This window comes from Parus major, chromosome 1, assembly GCF_001522545.3.
Source record: "Parus major isolate Abel chromosome 1, Parus_major1.1, whole genome shotgun sequence".
NCBI lineage: Eukaryota > Metazoa > Chordata > Aves > Passeriformes > Paridae > Parus > Parus major.
Genome location: NC_031768.1, coordinates 77660266 through 77679555, shown reverse-complemented (window position 1 = coordinate 77679555; position 19290 = coordinate 77660266). Strand labels below are relative to the sequence as shown.

General features: G+C 42.9%; 1 protein-coding gene across 1 annotated transcript in view; it reads left to right on the top strand.

The window, feature by feature from the left end:
* HEPHL1 (hephaestin like 1) overlaps positions 1-16554 on the top strand; it is a 34146-nt gene extending 17592 nt beyond the window's left edge. Inside the window, exons 9-20 of the mRNA XM_015629101.3 lie at positions 136-347; positions 760-910; positions 2096-2308; positions 4831-5044; positions 6611-6750; positions 7837-7977; positions 10981-11087; positions 11570-11792; positions 12523-12662; positions 13239-13398; positions 14690-14779; positions 14858-16554. Coding sequence (XP_015484587.2) covers positions 136-347; positions 760-910; positions 2096-2308; positions 4831-5044; positions 6611-6750; positions 7837-7977; positions 10981-11087; positions 11570-11792; positions 12523-12662; positions 13239-13398; positions 14690-14779; positions 14858-15060 — 1994 coding nt within the window. The 3' untranslated portion in view covers positions 15061-16554. The remainder of the gene's footprint in view (positions 1-135; positions 348-759; positions 911-2095; positions 2309-4830; positions 5045-6610; positions 6751-7836; positions 7978-10980; positions 11088-11569; positions 11793-12522; positions 12663-13238; positions 13399-14689; positions 14780-14857) is intronic.
* Positions 16555-19290: the final 2736 nt, after the last annotated feature.

The following is a 19290-nucleotide window of genomic DNA, read 5'->3' as shown; positions in this document are numbered from 1 at the left end:
TAGAGCTTGAGCTGTGGTGGCAACGGGGAGCTTCTCCACTGAAATCAGTGGCTATGCCTGACTTATATCCAACTCTTGTAGCCAGAAGACAAAGCCTTCCTGTAATCTTGGTACATCTCAACTTTCTCTCTACAGGCTACCTGAAGCCAGGAGCCCATGTCAAGCCAGGTGAAACCTTCACGTACAAATGGAGGGTGCCTGAAAACGGAGGTCCAGCAGAGAATGACCCCCCATGCCTGACCTACCTGTACTATTCAGCCACCGATGCTGTCAAGGACACCAACTCTGGCCTCGTGGGACCTTTGCTGGTCTGTCGGAAGAACACCCTGAATCACGACGGGACACAGGTGCCCAACGTGAATATCTGCCTGTCCCTAAGAGCAGGGTGGTGCACTGGGGGTCCCCACACAAGCAATTTGCCCAGTTCCCAGCTCAGTTTACAGAGGTTAAATAAATGTCACTCCTGGGGGTAAAAGCTGATCTAAGGGAATGGTTAAGAGACAAAATCGTCATTTCCTAATATCCTGGCGCTTCCTTAGCTTTTCAGTCTTTTCCATGCTAATAATAACTTTTCACACCACATAATGGACACTTTATTTATCCTTCTGGCTGATTAAAAGGTGCCGATTATGGTCTCTATGCAGACTTAGTAAGAATGTGGCTTCAGGGAAAAGAAAGCTTTGTTATAAAAACTTATTCATTTTTATTGAATAGACTTTTTTTTTTTTTTTAATGTCTTGTTTTCCTTCTTGTCCACAGAAAGGAATAGACAGAGAATTTTACCTCCTCTTTTCAATCTTTGATGAGAATGACAGCTGGTATCTGAAAAAGAATATTGAAGCATTTACTGGAGACCCTTCAAAAGTAGATGAAAATGATGCTGATTTCATGGAATCCAACAAAATGCATGGTATAAAATATCTAATATCTATTAATGATACCTTTTATTCAGTCATATTAGGAAGATGAGTTGGCAGGTTTTATCATCCTTCAGATCTCTCTGCACTGCAATGGAGAGTGAGCTGTAAAGCTGTCAGTCAGCTCCTGGTGCCCTTGGAGTGCACATTAAAACCCCAGTCACAGTGGCAATGAATGCATCCATCTACCAACTACATCTGGAAAAAGGGAACAGAGCATTGGTTTAAGATAGAATACTTAGTTCTATAAAAAGGCACAGTGCCAGAGACAGGCATCAGCTGCAGAAGAAGTCAATGTTCACTAGTGTTTTAAATTTCACTGCTGCCCTTGGCACTGACTCAGTCAGTAAAGTCTACCTGCCCTGCTCTGCCACCTCCCACTAGGGCAGTGACCACATCTGGAGAGGAGATGTAAAGACTAGGGGAATGGCCAAAAATATTGTACAACATCATTTCTGGATGCAAGTATCTGACCTCAGCATGGATCTCCTCCAAGGTATCCCTGGGATTACAGACTTGAGCAAATAACATAACCTATCTTTGCTTTAGATATATTGTTAGAGAGCTCTGAGGCTTTCTGGACCTATTTTATTCTTCTGCTATGAAATGGATCTCATACTGAAGTTTTGATCTTTTATGCCATCTTTCATGTTATCTTTCACACATTGATCACAGAGAAAATTTGAGGATTAAGGAGTTTAGCCTCATAACACCCTTGTAAAAGAAAGATACACATTTAGGAAGTAAAAGTGGAAATCAAAGGTCAAAATCACATAAAAAAAGCTCCCCCAGAACTGAATTTGTAACTCAGACTCGTTATGGCCCCCTCCATAGCCTTAATGACCTGGTTATCTACTCTGCAGGCTGAAAGGAGGTACCAAATTTGTACACTTAGCTGATGTCTGGGAGGTACAATGAGGAGCTCGGAGGAGGAGTGCTACGTCACTGCAAAGGGCTATTACAAGATTTTACGGGCTGAAACCAAAGAGTAGAAGTTCTGAGTTCATAGGAATAGCACTTAGATGTTAATTTGGTGTCCTCCAATGCTACCTTTGCTTCACAAAATGCCCCTTCAGTGACTTGCTGAGATGTGAGTCTCTGGCCAGGCAGATGGCAGGAGGCTCTGTGATGCATTTCTGTCGACCTGATGCTGACCAGGATTTTTTCTTCTCTTCCAGCTGTCAACGGCTACCTGTATGGCAATCTGCCAGGCCTGACCATGTGCAAGAATGACAAGGTCTCCTGGCACCTCATTGGGCTGGGCAGTCACTATGACATGCATGGGGTTCATTTTCAAGGAAACACCATTGACTTGAGAGGGACGACACGGGATGGGCTGGCCTTGTTTCCTCATTTATCAGGGACAGCACTAATGCAGCCAGACCGTGTGGGTATGTACATGGACTGATTTTGGTTTTGTGGCACTTGCAGGCACCAGTCAGCCAAAATAACAGACAGTGAGATGCTCTGCCCTGCACAAGGAGGCTGAAGGCATGGAGAGAGACCCTGGGGACTCAGCATAGCTGAGAATTCAGGCTGAATTACTTTTCTGGGAAGGTGTATAAATCAAATATGCATACTCACCATTGACCAGAAGCTTTAATGACCTGGGGATGGGCAGAGCAGTAGGCAGAGAGATAGCTAATAGGTTGCTCACAGAATTTTATAATTCTCCCAGCAGTCTTTTCTAGAGAAGCAAATTCACTGCCATGTGGATAGTCAGCATCATTGAAGGTATTTTAGGACTTCAACAAAAGCTTTTCAATAATAGTCAGTCTTTAGGAGTTTCTTCAGAAGCTTATACATTAAAGGTACTTTTAAATCTCATGGGTAATCCAGTGATTCATACTTCAAACTAGGAGAGTATGAGTTGTTTTCTGGAGACACCAAATAATCTTCATAATATAGAATACAATGTTACTTTACATTGGTGCAACTCTGTTTAAATTAATAGAGTCATCAGGGTTGTACAAGACCATGCTAAGGGCCATCCATGCCAGGAAGCCTGATGGAAATGTATATTGGAGTTGTGTATGTGCCAGGTGAAACCTCTTTTGCAGATGACTGTAAGACAACTAAAATTTTTCTTACACAAATCCAAAACATTTCCTTCATCTGGCAGGAAAGTGCACTGTAGGACTCACACAAAACAATTATTTGAAGAGATTGTTAACTTTTGGCTAACCTTCTATTGGCAATAAGGGAAATTGAGAATGAATTACCAGATCTTTAAAATCACCAATGCATGTGATTTTTTTTTTTTTTAGTTGCATGTTATTTCATGTTTTTCATCACTTTTGCCTCTGAAGCACAGGAAATGGACTGAGATCTAGTCTGGACAGATGCTTCTAATTTTGGTTCTATCACTGACTCACATACAAAGCAGCTGTGAAAGTGCTTTCCTCCTTCACCCAGTGCGAGCAGGTGGAGCTGTACAGGACAACATCACAGTCAGCTTCTGCTTGAGTAAATGGGGAGAAGAGAAGGAGATTATAAATATTAAAATCTGCCCATGAACATGCCAAAATGTGCTCCCACAATCTGACCACCAGAGCTACCAAAAAAAGCCAACAAAATGGCCCATGGTGGTTTGGCCTTTCATGAAGGCAGTGCAAAGTGTCAGAAAGTTACACTTTACATTAACTGTGCATATAGATAAATGGTTATAATCAGGCATTCCTGTACAGTGGGTCTGTGTCTTCATTGTAGAGCCCTTCATTTGTCTGAGTACACCAGACAAACTGCAGGGGCTCAGTGGAGAGTATCTTGCACTGAATGCTGGTACAGTGGCTCTGTGCTCAGGGACAAGGAACCAGTATCTCTGAAACACACCCCTTGTTTCTCCATGCCTTTACTGAGTTTTGTAATGAATGCTTCCTCCTACATCTTCTTGTGTTCCTCATGGGCATCTCTGCAGCATGGGCTCTCTGGCAAGCTTATTCCTGCTGCCAGACAGCTAAGTGCTTTTCAGAGTTTCCGTGGCCAAGCTAATCTAACTAACAGTTAGAAGTAATTTATTGTGATTTTTGAGCAAAGATAGAGCAGGCTAGTTTTTCCTATAGAGCAAAAGAGGGTCAAGTCTTGCTGGGTCCTGCACTTGGTTCACAATAACCCCATTCAATGGCAAAGACTGCAGGCAGAGTGTCTGGAAAACTCAGCAGAAAAGGCCCTGGGGATGCTGGTCTATAGCAGCTGAACATGATCCAGCAGTGCCCAGGTGGCCAAGAAGGCCGATGGCATCCTGGCCTGGATCAGCAGTGGTGTGGCCAGCAGGAGCAGGGCAGTGACCGTCCCCCTGGACTCGGCACTGCTGAGGCCACACCTCAAATACTGTGCTCAGTTCTGGGCCCCTCAGTGCAAGAAAGACATTGAGGGGCTGGAACATGTCCAGAGAAGGGCAGTGGAGCTGGGGAAGGCTCTGGGGCACAAGTCTGGTGAGAAATGGCTGAGGGAGGGTTTAACCTGGAGAAAAGGAGGCTCAGGGGGGATGTTCTCATTCCCTATAACTACCCTGGTGTTAGTTTCCTCTCCCAAGAAGTAACAAGTGACAGGAAAAGAGGAAATAACCTCAGGTTGCATCAGGGAGTTTTAGTTCATTGGAACAGACTGCCCAGGAAGTGGTGGAGTCACCACCCCTGGGTGTGTTTAAAAAATTTTGGATATGGCATTTAGGGGCATGGTTTAGTGGGAGATTTGGAAGTGCTGGATTAATGGCTGGCTTGATAATCTTGGAGGTCTTTTCCAGCCTAGAATATTTTATCATTCTATTTAAATATCCTCTTGCTTGGCTTTCCATACAGCACCAGAGATGAGGATTGTCTGAGGACAGATCAGAGGTGTACACAGGACCTAATTTGCCAAGCTGCTTGTTATGTTTTCTAATTGCTTAAATGTCATGTCCTTTTCTTTCCAGGCACATTCAAAGTGGTTTGCAGGACTTTTGATCACTTTGTTGGTGGGATGAAACATCTCTACGAGGTCAGCAGCTGCCGCAACCCCAGCCAAGCCCAGCAGCAGCATGGATCCATGAGGCTCTACTATATTGCTGCAGAGGAAGTCGAGTGGGATTATGCCTCAAATAAGAGCTCAGCACCCAAGATTTACAACATCAGCAGCTATGAGGAAAGGTACCCAACCCAAAAAACAGTTGTGGGCACAGGACACTCTTAAAGTGGAGGGGAAACTTTGAAGCACCATTTCATGATGCCAGCCTTGCATTTTTTAGGAGGAATTCTTTGCCAAACTTAATATGAGAAAACATATTTGCAAAGTCACTGCCTCTCAGACTAGACTAGTTCATGGGCACCAGTTTCAGATGCTTTCATTTCAGAGTGTCTCATAATGCTGTTGAATTCAAGAAGGCTTCCAAGTTTGTGTTCCAGTCCTGGCTCAACCTTACAGTGATGCCCACCAACCCCCTCCTCTCCCTTATTCTCCTCAGCCTTGCCATCCCAGAGTTCTGGTTTTCATACAGGAGAAAGTCAGGCATCTGTTCCAGAGCTCCTGTAGGAAATGCAGATGCATGAAAGGGGTGCTGAGCCTGTTTTCCTGCAGCATGGTAGCCCCTAGATGCCCTGAAAAGATCAGAGCATAAGTAACCCTGCAAGTGAATCACTGTAGTGTGTTAAGAAACAAAAAACTTGTGAAAAAACACACACATTCCAGATCATGTTGCATAGACTGGTCTCTGAGGACACTTTGGTGAAAGCAAAAAGGAACACATGTCAAAAATAAATCTTAGAAAAGCATCTAGGAAACTGCTCCATGTAGAGAGGAAGAGGAGTCTGTAAAAAATACATGTACCTGAAGAGCCACAGGTGATGATGTGAGTTTAAAGAAAACATAAACTCCAGTACTGTCAAAGGCTGCTGTTGCACATATAGCTCACTACACAGTAAGCAGCGTCCCTGGGGCAGTTTTTTTGTTTTATTTAGCATATTGTGATCCAGTCTTGCAACTCCCCTGCCAGGGGCACCTTGGAGATGAGCTACCAGGAGACAGCTGCTCCCAGAAGAGAGGGTGAACACTCAGCTGCACAGCGGGTTGTGAGTGTCCTCTGCCGGCAAGTCAGCCCTCTGGGATCCCATGGGAGCAGCAACAAGCTGAGGGTAAACCTGGAAAGCATCCTCTTCCAGGTGCAGAAGGGAAAATAGATTTCTCCCTTTATCATCACATGCTGGGAAAGCATCCAACCTGTGCAGTAAAGCAGCTCCCTCTTATCTCAAATGCTGGCATTCGTTTTCAAAGGTCAAGTTCTGTTTATCATCTTCCCCTGGCTGACTAATCTCCAAGATAGCAAAAGCAGCCATCATGATAAGAGGATTCAGGTTTCCTGGGACAGGCAGTATCTTTTATTGGAGTGAACGGTGCAGCTGGAGATGGCAGCTGAAACCACTCTCGTCTCACACTTTACCTCAGCTCTGACACCTCTGGTGAAGGATTTGTGTTCCCAAAATTCTTGAAGAGTGCAAATTATCCTCAGCTTTACCTGTTTGAAGAGGGTATGAATTCAGTGAGAATTATCAGCCTTGCTGATTGCTATTTAAAACCTCTTGCAGCTCTCAGGGCCTTCACATCCATCAGCACGTTGGACGAAGCTGTATGTTCTCATTAAACCTACTGTGAATAACACAACAGTTACCAGCTTTCAGATGTGTACACTTTAGTGCTTTTATTGTCTTTTCATTTTGCAGCTATGGGCATGTTTTTCTGAGCCAAGCAGAGGACCTGATCGGTTCAAAATACAAGAAGGTGGTTTACAGGGAGTACACAAGTGGCAACTTCACACAGCGCAAAGTGAGGACAGAAGAGGAGGAACACTTGGAAATCCTGGGCAAGTAACTCTCATGCCTCACAGACCAAGCCTGTGGTCAGCAAGAGGATTGCTTTCCAAAAACTAAGATGTTTTCTAGCTTTTTAAAGATGGAAAATGAGGAACACTGATGCCTATTTCAGGTATCAGTGATTTTACACACTATTTTTGTAATTTATGTAACTGCTGAGTGTAAAGATCCTTTCCAAGTTAAAGAATTCATTCTTGAACATCAATAAGAGTGTCCTAAGGAGTGTTACAATGGCAGTTCCAGGATTCACCTTAGCTTCAGAGCTTGTAACATGGGAGAGATTCTTGTAAACAGATTAAGACAATATTAAGGAGATAGATTTGTGTTTTTACTTGGGCAAGGCATAATTTTACCCATCAAAAACTAATCATCAGCTCATTTTTTTTATGGGGTGAAAAGCGGGCAACAACTGGTCTTGAAATAGTCATAGAATCATAGAATATCTTGAGTTGGAAGATCACTGAAATCCAACTCCTGGCCCTGAACAAGATCATTCCATGTTCCTGAGAGTAAACACTTCCTGAACTCTGCCAGGATGGTGCTGTGAACACTTCCCTGGGGAGCCTGTTCCAGTGCCTAACCACTGTCAGGGTGAAGAATCTTTTCCTGATATTGAGGCTTGAAACTAAGCCTCCCCAATACAATTTCATGTTGTTCCCTTGGGATAACCTTCTATATTCCCATGTAATATATTCCCATTTCCTTTTCTGAAGGACAAGAGTTTAAAAACAAAACAACAACACACAAAAAGGCAAAAATTCAGGAATTACCAGCTTGAGAAATAAAATTTTGAAAGATTGAAAATATCCTCAGGAATTTTCCTTAAAAAACAAAGTTCCTGTCCAAAGACCTGTCTTCAGAGAGAACAGTTCTCTTAATTGACTGAAAAGAGATTATTTATACATATGGAGCTTTTAATCAGCTGAGATAAAACAATTTTGATGACTTTCCTGTTAGAATAGAAAAGCCACAGGATTTTGATAGAGACCTTGGCTCTACTCCTAGGCCAGGCTACTGAAAGTTTGTTGAATTCAGAAAAGCAGCATTAATCACTTGCATCTTCTGTTTGAATTTAGGGCCATTACTCCATGCTGAGGTCGGTGACTCCGTCCTGATTGTATTTAAGAACAAAGCCAGCAGGCCTTACTCGATAAGTGCACATGGTATAGAAGAAGTGGGTTGTGAAGAACAGCCTGAGACACCAATTACCCTCCCTGGTAAGGCTCCCTTTTTTTTCCCCCTGCCTTCTTTCCTTTGAGTTACAAAGGCTGTATATAAAAGCATTTTAGCACATGAAGGATAACCCTGCTTTCAAAACTTGGCCACAGCTATATGTTCTCCCAGGCATAATATGCTCGATGTTTATTCAGCTACAATTCTGAGTTTTTATTCATGTAAGTTCTTCATCAAGTGCACATGTTTGGGCAGAGAATGAGCCTCCATTCCTATCAGGGGTAGAAACAGGAATGCAATATCTCTGGGCAAACTCCAGAAGAGAAAGAAGCAGGCCCATAATCGTGACAGGAGAAATGTGAGCCAGTGCTGCATTTGTCTCCAGACTGACACTCTAAATATATTTTCAAAACTTTTAAATTCAGAGGTAAGAATTTCAGATGTTAATATTAACTTTGCTCTCTCAAGCTACACAGAATTGGTATTTGCATTCAGAGTCATGCATAAAATGTAAAATGTGGCTGTCATGTCACTTTGGAAAAGTGTACCAAACATGCCTCAGTTTCTTGTGAGGAAAACAGTGGAAAATAGCTTTTCATATAGAAAAATGCTGGTTAAACTTTATGAATGTCAATTTTTTTTTTTTGGATTTATGTTCTAGTAGGAAGTCAAACCCAGGCATTGCAGTCAATCCAAAGCGTACACACCTTGGCTTTTCCAACACCCATGCAACTTTTTCCATAGTATTTGTGAACTTCAGTGTGAAAATAAATGAAAAGAAAATTTGATGTAATAAAGCTCTCTGCAAGCTGAAATTTCTTTCCTGTGAGCAGCTGTGTCAGTACAGTACAAACACCCAGACACTCACGTCTAAATATGAGCCAGCATCTGCCTTGCTGGAGTTTGATGAATGTATACCTGAGGCTGATACATGGGCGAGGGGGAAAAAAGAGGAACTGATTTATATACAATTCCCTTGTTTTGTTATTTGCTCCATGATGTTGTTGATGCTGTTAGGCTGGTGGTGTAGGTGTAACAACAGGAACACTACTGTCATGTCTCCTGCGTCCACATGGGAGCAGGCTTGGGATGAATGAGATGAGGGATGGTGTTTGAGAGTATGCCAAAAGCATTCTTCAGCAAGATCTACGGACAGACTTATCCTTAGAGAGTTTGGAAAAAGCAGTTAACATAGAAAACAAATCACTGAAAACAAGAAAAATTTCTGTGCACCTCAGTCCCCACCACCATCATCTGGAAATCCTCACCATCTGTCTTCCTAGGCCAGGCTGAACTGCTTACCCCAAACTTGCCAAAGACTGTCTAATTCTATTAAATCCTAAATCACTCAGACAGATTTGCATCCTGACAAACTACTCCTGGGAGCACTGCCAGGTCATAAAGAAACTGTGTGGGGCATGGTAAATAGATGCAGAGAACATCACCATAGCAGCCTATGCAAAACCAGCTCTTATCTGCCACAGCTTTGTTCTTTCCCTGTCCATTCTTCCACTTACTCAGAGGAAAAAAAGGGAGAAAACATCCCTTTTCCTCGTGTTTTTTGCTCTTTTCAGGGGTTATGCCTTATTTGCACTTCAAAGATGGGTCTTCAATGCCTTCTGAAGTGTGTCAGCTTTTAAGTAGTGTGGAAATTTTTTTCCATCTACAGCCTCCAAACATCCTGAGGTGAGGAGGAAAAGACAAAGAAGGAGTGGAGGACCATGACCAGCCTCCCTTCTCAGATCATGCTCTCTAAAAAGAGGCGATGGCATGTAGGTTAGATATAGGTGGATGACAAACACTTCCCTGGCCTATGTCTCCATGACATGGACTTATTGTCTCCATGACATGGTGCTGATCCTGTAAGAGTAAATGATAATGCAATACTTAAATGAGACCCATCTCATATTGTAAGAGAGTTGGGAGTCAGCATTTTTTTTTTTTTGTAGTTACTGCTGTACAATAAAGCACACTGTTGCATGATGCATGAACAGTGACACAAAACTTTTGTTTTCAACACTTCCCAACCCTTTAAGCTTGAAATTTGTCCTTGCCTAGATGCCCACAGCTATTGGCAGCTGTTGGGTTGTAGCTGTACTAAAATCATGGTTCTGTGATTTCCTGTTTTTCACCTGATTCACAGCATGTCCCACGATGCTCTTGGCTGTTGTCACCCTGGAAGACTTTTGGGACAGAGATTTCTTGGTTCAGCATTTCTCCATCACTTAAAAGGACAAGGCGTTGACCACATCTTGGTCTCCTACCCTTTCCTGCAGTACCAGTAAAAAAACGAAGCAGGGAAACACACCATAGGCAGTTCACCTGAACACAGATGTTTGTGTTCAGTGTGGAGAAATGATCCTTACCCAAACAGATAATTTCCTCATCCATTTGTTGTCACTTTTTTAAAATCAGAGGTCAGGGAATTTCTGCTCAGGGAGGATGTGGCAGAGATGATGACATTTGGGATGGGACAGACATTCTCTGGTAACTGCTGTGGAGCAGGGGTTTATCTAGAAGAGGAAAGAACCCCCCATGCTGCTCAAAGACATCAAGTTGATGCATATTCAGCTCTCCTATCTGGGCCCCCAGCTGACACATGTCTGTATCATCCTCTGCAAAATCCCAGTGGCAGCTGCCACTTCTTTTTGCCCTTTTCAATTGAGAAGGTCCAAGAAACATTCTCTGAGACTCAATGCCTCAACTGACCTTCAGATCAGCAGCCAACATCATTGAATTACTACAAGTTTTGCCAAGGGGAAAGATGAAGAGTCCTATCTGTAAACTTCCTTCTGTAGCATGCCACTTTCGTCAGTATCATTTGCAGCTCTTGTTTTCCAAAGCAATCTGCCTTCATTTACACCACTATAACCTCAATGACCTCCTGGAAGGCAAAATCATATCCCTATCCCATTGCTGCATGCTTCCACAAGTAGTTTTGATGCAGACAGTTTTTTGATGAGGAGGGTAGGAGGTCTGAGTTAGATACTGTTCAAAGCCTCTAATACTTAGCTGCTTAAGGTAAAACTGTTCTCTCTCTGTTTCAGGGGAAATAAATACCTACAGGTGGAACGTCCCGGAACGATCTGGTCCTGGCAAAACAGATCCAAATTGTATCACTTGGGTTTATTATTCAACAGCAAATTTTGTTAAGGTAACCAAGAAATGGTCATTAAAGCTTGCATTGCTTTGGCTGACACGTTGTGCCTTGTGTAATGTTCCTGAAAGGAATCTGCTTCTCAGCTGGGAGAGGGCCACAGGCTAGAGAAACCATTTACTGAGCTGGATGCTTTGTCCTCTTTACTAACAGTTGCACACTCCCGGGTAATTTAATCTACAGAAATCCTAAGGCATACACCACAGTAATGTGATTTCCTCCTTAAAGAACTGAAGAGTTGAAGGGATTTGGGGTAAAGACAAAACATTACCCAAAATCACAGAATCACAGAATGAGTAAGGTTGAAAGGGACCACTGGAGACCATTGCTTGGGTAAATTACCAGAAAAAGAAGATTTTAATCAGACAGATTTTTTCCTTGTCTGCTAGGAAAAAGCAATTTAATCTTCAGTTAATCTGCATCTATTTCATAACTGGATGAACTTACAATCTGTAATGCATATATTTATTTTATTTCAGGACACATACAGTGGTCTGATTGGGCCTCTTGTAGTTTGCAGAAAAGGAACTTTAGATGAAAGAGGTCTAAGGAAAGACATCGACCGTGAATTTACTCTTCTGTTTATGGTGTTCGATGAAGATGAATCCTGGTATTTGAAAGAAAATATTGAAACATACCTTCATAAGAATCCTGATGATTTTAATTCCACTGAGAACTTTGTAGAAGGCAACAGCAAGCACGGTATGTAGGACTCAACAGCAGCAGCCAAGAGGAAAGAGGTTTACTTTTCACAGTCCTTTTATGAAGACATTGGACTTAGCCTGCAGTTACCCAACCACGTGACACCTTCATAAACTGCAATAAACTGGAAACAAAAAGATCTCATAAGGCCCAGCCAAGATATTTTTCTTACAAGATAGTTTACTCTTACATTCTTGGGAAGAGGCTACACTGCCAGAATTCTCTTGTCATTTGGGAGCTGTGTTCCTCCAAGGCTTGTTTTTTAGGAGCATAGTTTAAAACTGTGGCTGTATTTGCAGCCAGTCCAGGAACTGGGCAGAATAGAATGGATTGAGACACACACAGCCCTGGCAAAGCAAACTCTTCTTTCTACAGCTGGTACCCATTTTAGGCAACAATTATATTCCCCCCTTTTCCATGTAGCTTCTCAGCATAAATCCAGTTTGCTCAGGAGTTCAATCTCAACCAGCAAAAAACAGTTTGATGCTCTGTAAGACAGAAAAATGTTTGCTGACGTATACTCACACAATTTGGAAACTGAAACAAAAGCATGACTGTCTCCCTGCAGTGGCAGTGGTCATTATGGACAGCAATTGTCCTGACCACACATGCCTGTCCCCTCTCTGCTTGAGCACTCCTTCTCTGAAAGTGCACAGGGTGCCTAAAGTAGAGGTTATAATCACCCACACCATGGCCAGTTATTAATATTCCTGTATTGTCATTCTTCCAGCAATCAATGGGAAGATTTACAACAGTCTCTTGGGTCTAACGATGAATGAAGGAGATAGGACAAACTGGTATTTGATAGGAATGGGCAATGAAGTGGATATCCACACAGTTCACTTCCATGCACAGACCTTCATCTTCAAGGTGGGTAAAATAAATCAAAGTAAAACTTTTGTAGTGTGATGGGAAATGTATGAGAAAAATAAACAAAACAATTCCATATTTCCAGCCGGGTTTTGTCACTTGGGCACCCTGGGCTGCTGCTGAGGTTGGTGGGGGTTTTGCATTTGAAGGAAATACGAAATGAATGAGATCCTTGCAAACATATTACTCTAATAGAGGACATGCTTAGGTGAATTAAAATATGTAATTACTATAGGTGTAAGATACAGGGAGGAAATTAGAGTTACACCGGGTTAGAGTATGGTTTTATGGTGTGACAGTTTGCTACTAGCAGGACTACCTGAAAAATCTGTCTTTCAAAGAAACACCTTTGCTCAATCAACAGCTGGAATTGTCAGGAGGGGTCTGCTGTTGTTATATAATGGATTAAATGAGAGATGTCCACAGACCTCAGTTTCTCTGGATGCTGCTCACTAGAAATGTACAAGAAGCATTTGATCTACCGTACGGAACTGGAAGTCTAACTGGAGTATTTCAGTGCCTGTGGGGGAGTATTTGAGGCATGACTCTCACAATTCTGGTTTTGCTTTGCCACAGACAGATAAGGACCACAGAGGAGACGTGTATGACCTTTTCCCTGGAACTTTCCAGACAGTTGAACTTGTAGCAGAAAACCCTGGAACGTGGCTTCTGCACTGTCATGTGGCCGATCACATCCATGCTGGCATGGAGACAACCTACACCATCAATAAATCAGGTGCAGTGTCAGAAACATCCTAGGACTCAGAGGTGGTATTGCAGCACAATTAGATGGAAGGCAGGGATGAAAGGAAGAGAACCCACCTATGCACTGGTGTGAAGCACCTGCACTGCCATGGCCAGTTAGCAGTGATAGAAGACAGGACAAACACCCCTAGTGACATGGCAAAGACAGCAATCTTTGGTGCACTTCACTGCAATTTGAAAGCAGTCAGTGCTTCACAAGTACCCTTCTGAGACAGTGGCAGCCTAGGGACCATTTGTCATTTAAAGGTGGTGCAGAAAACATCTGCAAAGCTGTTTTTCAGCCTTTTTCGCCACACTGTGCAGGAGGGTCGGCAGGCTGGCATGGTGCTGGTTCCTTCCTGTGACTTCTGATGACTCGCAGAGCTGTTTGGGTTCCTCCCTGCACAGCCAGACACCAGCTAGGGTAAAAGGAGCTCCAGAAAATGGTTGTTCATCTTGTCCAAGATATAGGTGATCTCTTGACTCAGAAAAGTTGGAAAACTTCTTGAGTGGTGCTTGTCTCTTCCAACACATGTGAGTGAAGCCAAAAGTTTTGTGATCCTCTCCACATCACATAACTTCACTAAACATCTGGATCCAGCATCTCCCACCTAGGTCCCCACTGTGCTGGTTAAGCTCATCTATAAGAGGTGAAAAAGTGCCAGTAGGCATATCTCATACCTATAACCCTGTAGCAGAATGATGACAAACGTAGATGACAAATGTAGCCAAAATACTCCTTCCTTGGATATGATGAATTTATTTGATTCCACATATTCATATAGGCTGTGAGACTTCAAATTAACTGAATAATGGAATGATTTGGGTTGGAAGAGGCCTTAAAGATCATCTAGTTCCAACCCCTCTGGCATGGGCAGGGACACCTTCCACTAGACCAGGTTGTTCAAGGCCTCATCCAACCTGGCCTTAAACAGTGCCAGGGATGGATGGATCCACAGCTTCTCTGGGCAACATGTGCCAATGCCTCACCACCCTCATCATAAAAAATGTGCTCCTTATAGCCCATCTAAATCTACCCCTTTTCAGTTTAAAAGATACTCCTTGTGCTATCACTACAGTAAGTAGTGGAGTAACAGAGATGCCTGCAGAGAAGGGGAATGTTGCCCATGGAGCTGCCCAGAGGAAGAATTAGATCATCACAGCTGTTCTGTTCAGATCAACAAGATAGAAATAGTGCCATAAAGTCAACTCTAGTTTTTCAAAAGAGAAAAAAATATTTAAGGCTTTCAACTTAACTATGGGGTTTTTTTCTGTCTGAGAAGAGAGACGAGAGTGGGAAGTTCCTTCAGAAGGAGGACACACAACTGGAGCATACAATATGACAAATGCAACAAATGGAACCACTGCAAAGGGTAAGGATGTTTTAAAATGCCATTTAAAACTCTTTAGATTCATGCACAGATTTCTCATTAACAACTCTCTTTTAACAGATTATGACAACAAAGTGGGCAATTTTTTTGGCAAAACTTTGAGTCCTGGAGAAGCCAGCCTGATACTTGCAGCTTTTTTTTGCATTGGACTTGTTCTACTGTCAACAGCATTAATCTTCTTCTGCTTCATCACCCACCAAGGAAATAGAATCCATTACACAGCTCTGCATGATAAGAGTGCATTTCTGGCAGATTCCCTGTAAATCCCCACTTTTAATATTGCTCACAGGGAATCACTGGATTTCACAACATAGAAACAGAAAGCCATTAAGGTTGGAAAATACCTCTAAGATCACTGAGTCCAACCATTAACCTAATACTGCCAGGCAACATGCTGCTAATAAAACTGGAGCAGGGCGTATGCTGACAGTCCTACCTCATGGCCAATGCTCACAAGAGTGAACATGAGCTGTAGGGCTCAGCTCCAAGAGCCATGTACCACCCATCACCACTTCCACTCCTCTGGAGTTGAGCAGAGCAGCACACCTCTTGGCATCCACAGGGTTTTCACGGGAGTGAGGCAGAATGACATCCATGTGCTCTGTGCAGAAACACAGGGTTCACACTAGGAAATAAACACCACCAGGGACTGGCTTAAGTTGTCAGCTTCTGAAGGAGCAGGTGCTAATCTCCAACTCCCTGCAGTTTCCCAAAGTCTGGCTCAATTAATTCACTGCCATTGAAAAGTGATTGCCCTGTTTTTTTCCCCTGTTAAATGAGGAAAGTGTGCATGGGGACAGATTTCTGAAGACCTACAAAATTTTTAGCACCTGATGGATTGGGCAGTGCCCCTGCTGTTAGTTTCTAACAGCTTTTATTTATCTCTAAAAATCTAGCCCTGAACAACCTCTAAGAGATTAATTGACTTTGTAAATGCTGCTTGTTATGGTCCTGATTCTGTATCTCTTCTTTGCATTGAGCAACACCTCTCTCCTCACCTGTAACGAAGCCATCAGGAGGATGATCTTTGTGTTCTGTGAGGCAGACAGACAGAATCAGGACATTTTTAGTGATACTTGAATGTTTATAGTTCATTTTCTGTTAGGTTGTGTTCGTTCTTGCCTGCTCATGCCTGCTATAGCTCTTGCAGAGGAATTCCAGAAAAACACCTTTGTAAAACTGTTTACACAAATTTGATTTTGAGTGTAAATTCAAGTTGCTGTTTCGGTTTTTTTAATTTTTTTTTTCCACTTCTGTACTTTAAAGTATGTTCAAAGGTAGGAAATTTTACTGTGCAGCACTCTTACTGTAGCTTAAATGTGTCCTGCATTGATGTCCAGTCAAACAACATGTTGAAGGTTCTTGGATGTTTCTCAGTAATTTCTTTGTTTTCCTCAGTCATTTGAAAGCACACACATGAAGTAGAAAGACAGAACTGAGCCCTTATAAAATTTCCTTCTCAAAATCTCCCATTTGAGCTGGTAAAAACAAATTCTCTGAACCCTTTCATCTTCCTGTCCTGTAAACATTAAAATTTGGGCCTCCTGTTCTGTGCAAAAATACTGCCTGTGCAAAACTTTCATTATCTGTGTACATACAAAATTAAAGCCTTTCACTTAAAATGCACTATTAAGAAAGGAAATTATTTAGTACTTCACTTCTAGGGTAGCTAATGCACCTGATGTATTAGAAACAGAGTTATAAGTTTCTTTTGACTGTAGAAACTAGTTTGCCAAAGTGATTACATTGATAATAAAAAAAATCCTGCTATTTGTATGAACCTTCTGGCAAGTTCATTTCCTCTGTCTGGCTTCTCAGCTGGACAGTGGCTGTGAAACCAGAATGAAGGCTCCAAAGGGCCCCAGGACATCACTGCTGCCGGACCAGGTGACACAGCCTGCCACAGGGATCATGAAAAGTCACAAAAGCATAAAGCAATGAGTTTATCACTGCCTGCCTGGTGCAGGCAGCCTAGTACCAGCTGTGTCCTGACACCTGTGTTGAACTACAGCATCTGTGTTGGGATGAAGCACCAGCAGGAATATAGTTAAGCACCAAAATGAACAGAAGATCAAGTCACCAAGGCAGGGATGTTCTCCATGGAGTGCTACAGGCCCTCCTAGTATGAAAAAATCTGGATTATAAACTGGGGTAATAGTTGGGAATTGTCATAAATACAAAAGCTTGAAAGGTGACAAATACAAGATCAATCTTTAAAAACTTTCCAGAGGACTAAACAACTCTGTCAGCCATACAACAGGAGCTGGCTGAAACTGTTGTAAAAACAAAACCAGGAGAGTGTCCAAAGGAGCAGAAGACAACATGGAAGAATTCATACTTTTTTATTTTCTTTTTTATTTTTTTTCCCCAAAAGAAAATTGTGCCTTAGGAAGGTTTTTGAAGGACTTGGTGCATAGGTAAGAAACGTGGATGAATATAACCTGCTTACATTTCCATAAGATCTTTGAGAAGGTCTTCAGTTAAAGCTTCTTAAGGAAATGAAATCACCATGGGATGAGGAGACTGTGGAGGTTAAGAAACTGGTTAAAAGACAGTGAAAAGGGGTCAGATTTCACACTGAAAGTCACTCATGGGGTGCTACATGACTTGTGGGACATGCTTGTCCTTGCTCTTCACTATTTTATCTAAGTATTGTGGAAAAGAGCAGACAAGTTGAGTGACAATCTTAAGCACATGTAGCATGAAAAATAAGTGAAAAAAAGGACAAAATTTAGTACTGATACAGTTACAGTAGTACATGTGGAAAAAAGCAATCCTAACCTTATGCCTATACTGTCTAAGCATCTCTGAAATGGGATCTTATTTGTAATACTTTAATGACAGCATTAGCTCTGGTGTCATTTGGTGGGCAGAAAGGCAATTAAATATTAGGAATCAGTACAAATTAAGAATAGAGCAAAACAGAAGACCACTTAGTCCCATTACATAAATGTCTGGGGCATCTCCATCTTTTATACAGCATGAGTCAAATCTCCTGGCCTCATCTGGCAAAGCAACACAAGACCAGCACAAAAAGAACAAGAAAGGGAATCAATATTGTAGAACAGTTTCCATATGAGGAATGATTTCCTTGGCTTATGACTTGGGAAAAATAGGAAGAACAATTGAAAGCAGATAGGATAGCAGTTTTATAAAGAAGAATTTGAGTGGAGAAGGGAATAGTTTGTCCTTTTTGTAGAAAGCAATGAACTGGGGGAGTGTTACATGAAAGCATAGCATAGGAGGTGGCTCTTCATGGGGTGGACATGTGACTTCTGTGACTTTTGGGCTGAGGATACTCCAAGATCACAGAGGATACTCAAGCTACAGGAAAAGTAGAGGGGAAGATAAATTAAGGGTTATTGAAGGTGAAGGCACTCCAGTGACTCCCCCAAAAAACTGGCCTGAAAAGCAGTGATCAAACATTTTGGGTGGAGAAAATGCCACAGTACATGGTGCTAGGTAGGTTAGGGGCTTGGAGCATCTGTCACACTGTGGTGGGGAGATGAGTGCTGAGACAGCTGGGGCTCCTCAGCCTGGAGAAAGTGCCTCAGGGCCTCTCCACAGTGTGTGCAAACAGCTGATGGAAGAGTAGCATGGACAGAGTCGGGTTCTTGTCAGTGCCTGGTGAGAGGACCTGAGCTGATAAGCACAAGCTTGACACAAGAAGTCTCCATTAGAACACTGTACCCGGGTTGAGGCAACCACAGACATGAGTACAGAGTGGGAGAACCCAGGGAGAGCCCCCTGTCATTGGGGGTTTCTGTGGATGAGAAGCTGGACATGAACAAACTGTGCTCAGAGTGCAGAAAGCTAACCTCATCATGGGCTGCATCACAAAGAGTGCAGCCAGCAGGCCAAGGGAAGTGATTCTGCCCCTCTGCTTTGCTCTGTTGACACCTCACCTGGAGTGCTGTGTCCAGCTCTGGGACCCCCAGCACAAGAAAGACATGGACATGCTACAGCACATCCAGAGGAGGACAAAAAGATGCTCCATGCAGGAGCTGGAGCAGCTCTCCCAGAAGACAGACTGAGAGAGTTGTTATTGCTCAGTCCAGAGAAGAAAAGGCTCTAGACAGATCTCACTGTAGCCTTCTAGTACCTAAGGGGGCTTATAAAAAAGAGGGAGAATGACACTTTATAAGGACATGCAGCGATAGGAGAAAGGGGAGTGGCTTTAAACTGAACGAGGGTGGGTTTAGAATAGATTTTATGAAGAAATTCTTTATTGTGAGGATGGTGGCACAGGCGGCAGACACAGGTTGCCCAGAGTGGATGCCCCATCCCTGGTGGCATTTAGGGCTCTGGTCTAGTGGAAAGTGTTCCTACCCACAGCAGGGGGCTGGGACTAGATGATCTTTTAAGTAAGTTCCTTCCAAGCCAAGCCGTTCAGCGATTCCGTGACCCCCAGGGCGCCGGGCAGTGCCGCAGAGCCTCCTCCGAGCTGCAGGACTCCGCTCCGCGCCCCCCGGCCCTGGCCGGGCCGCGCTGTG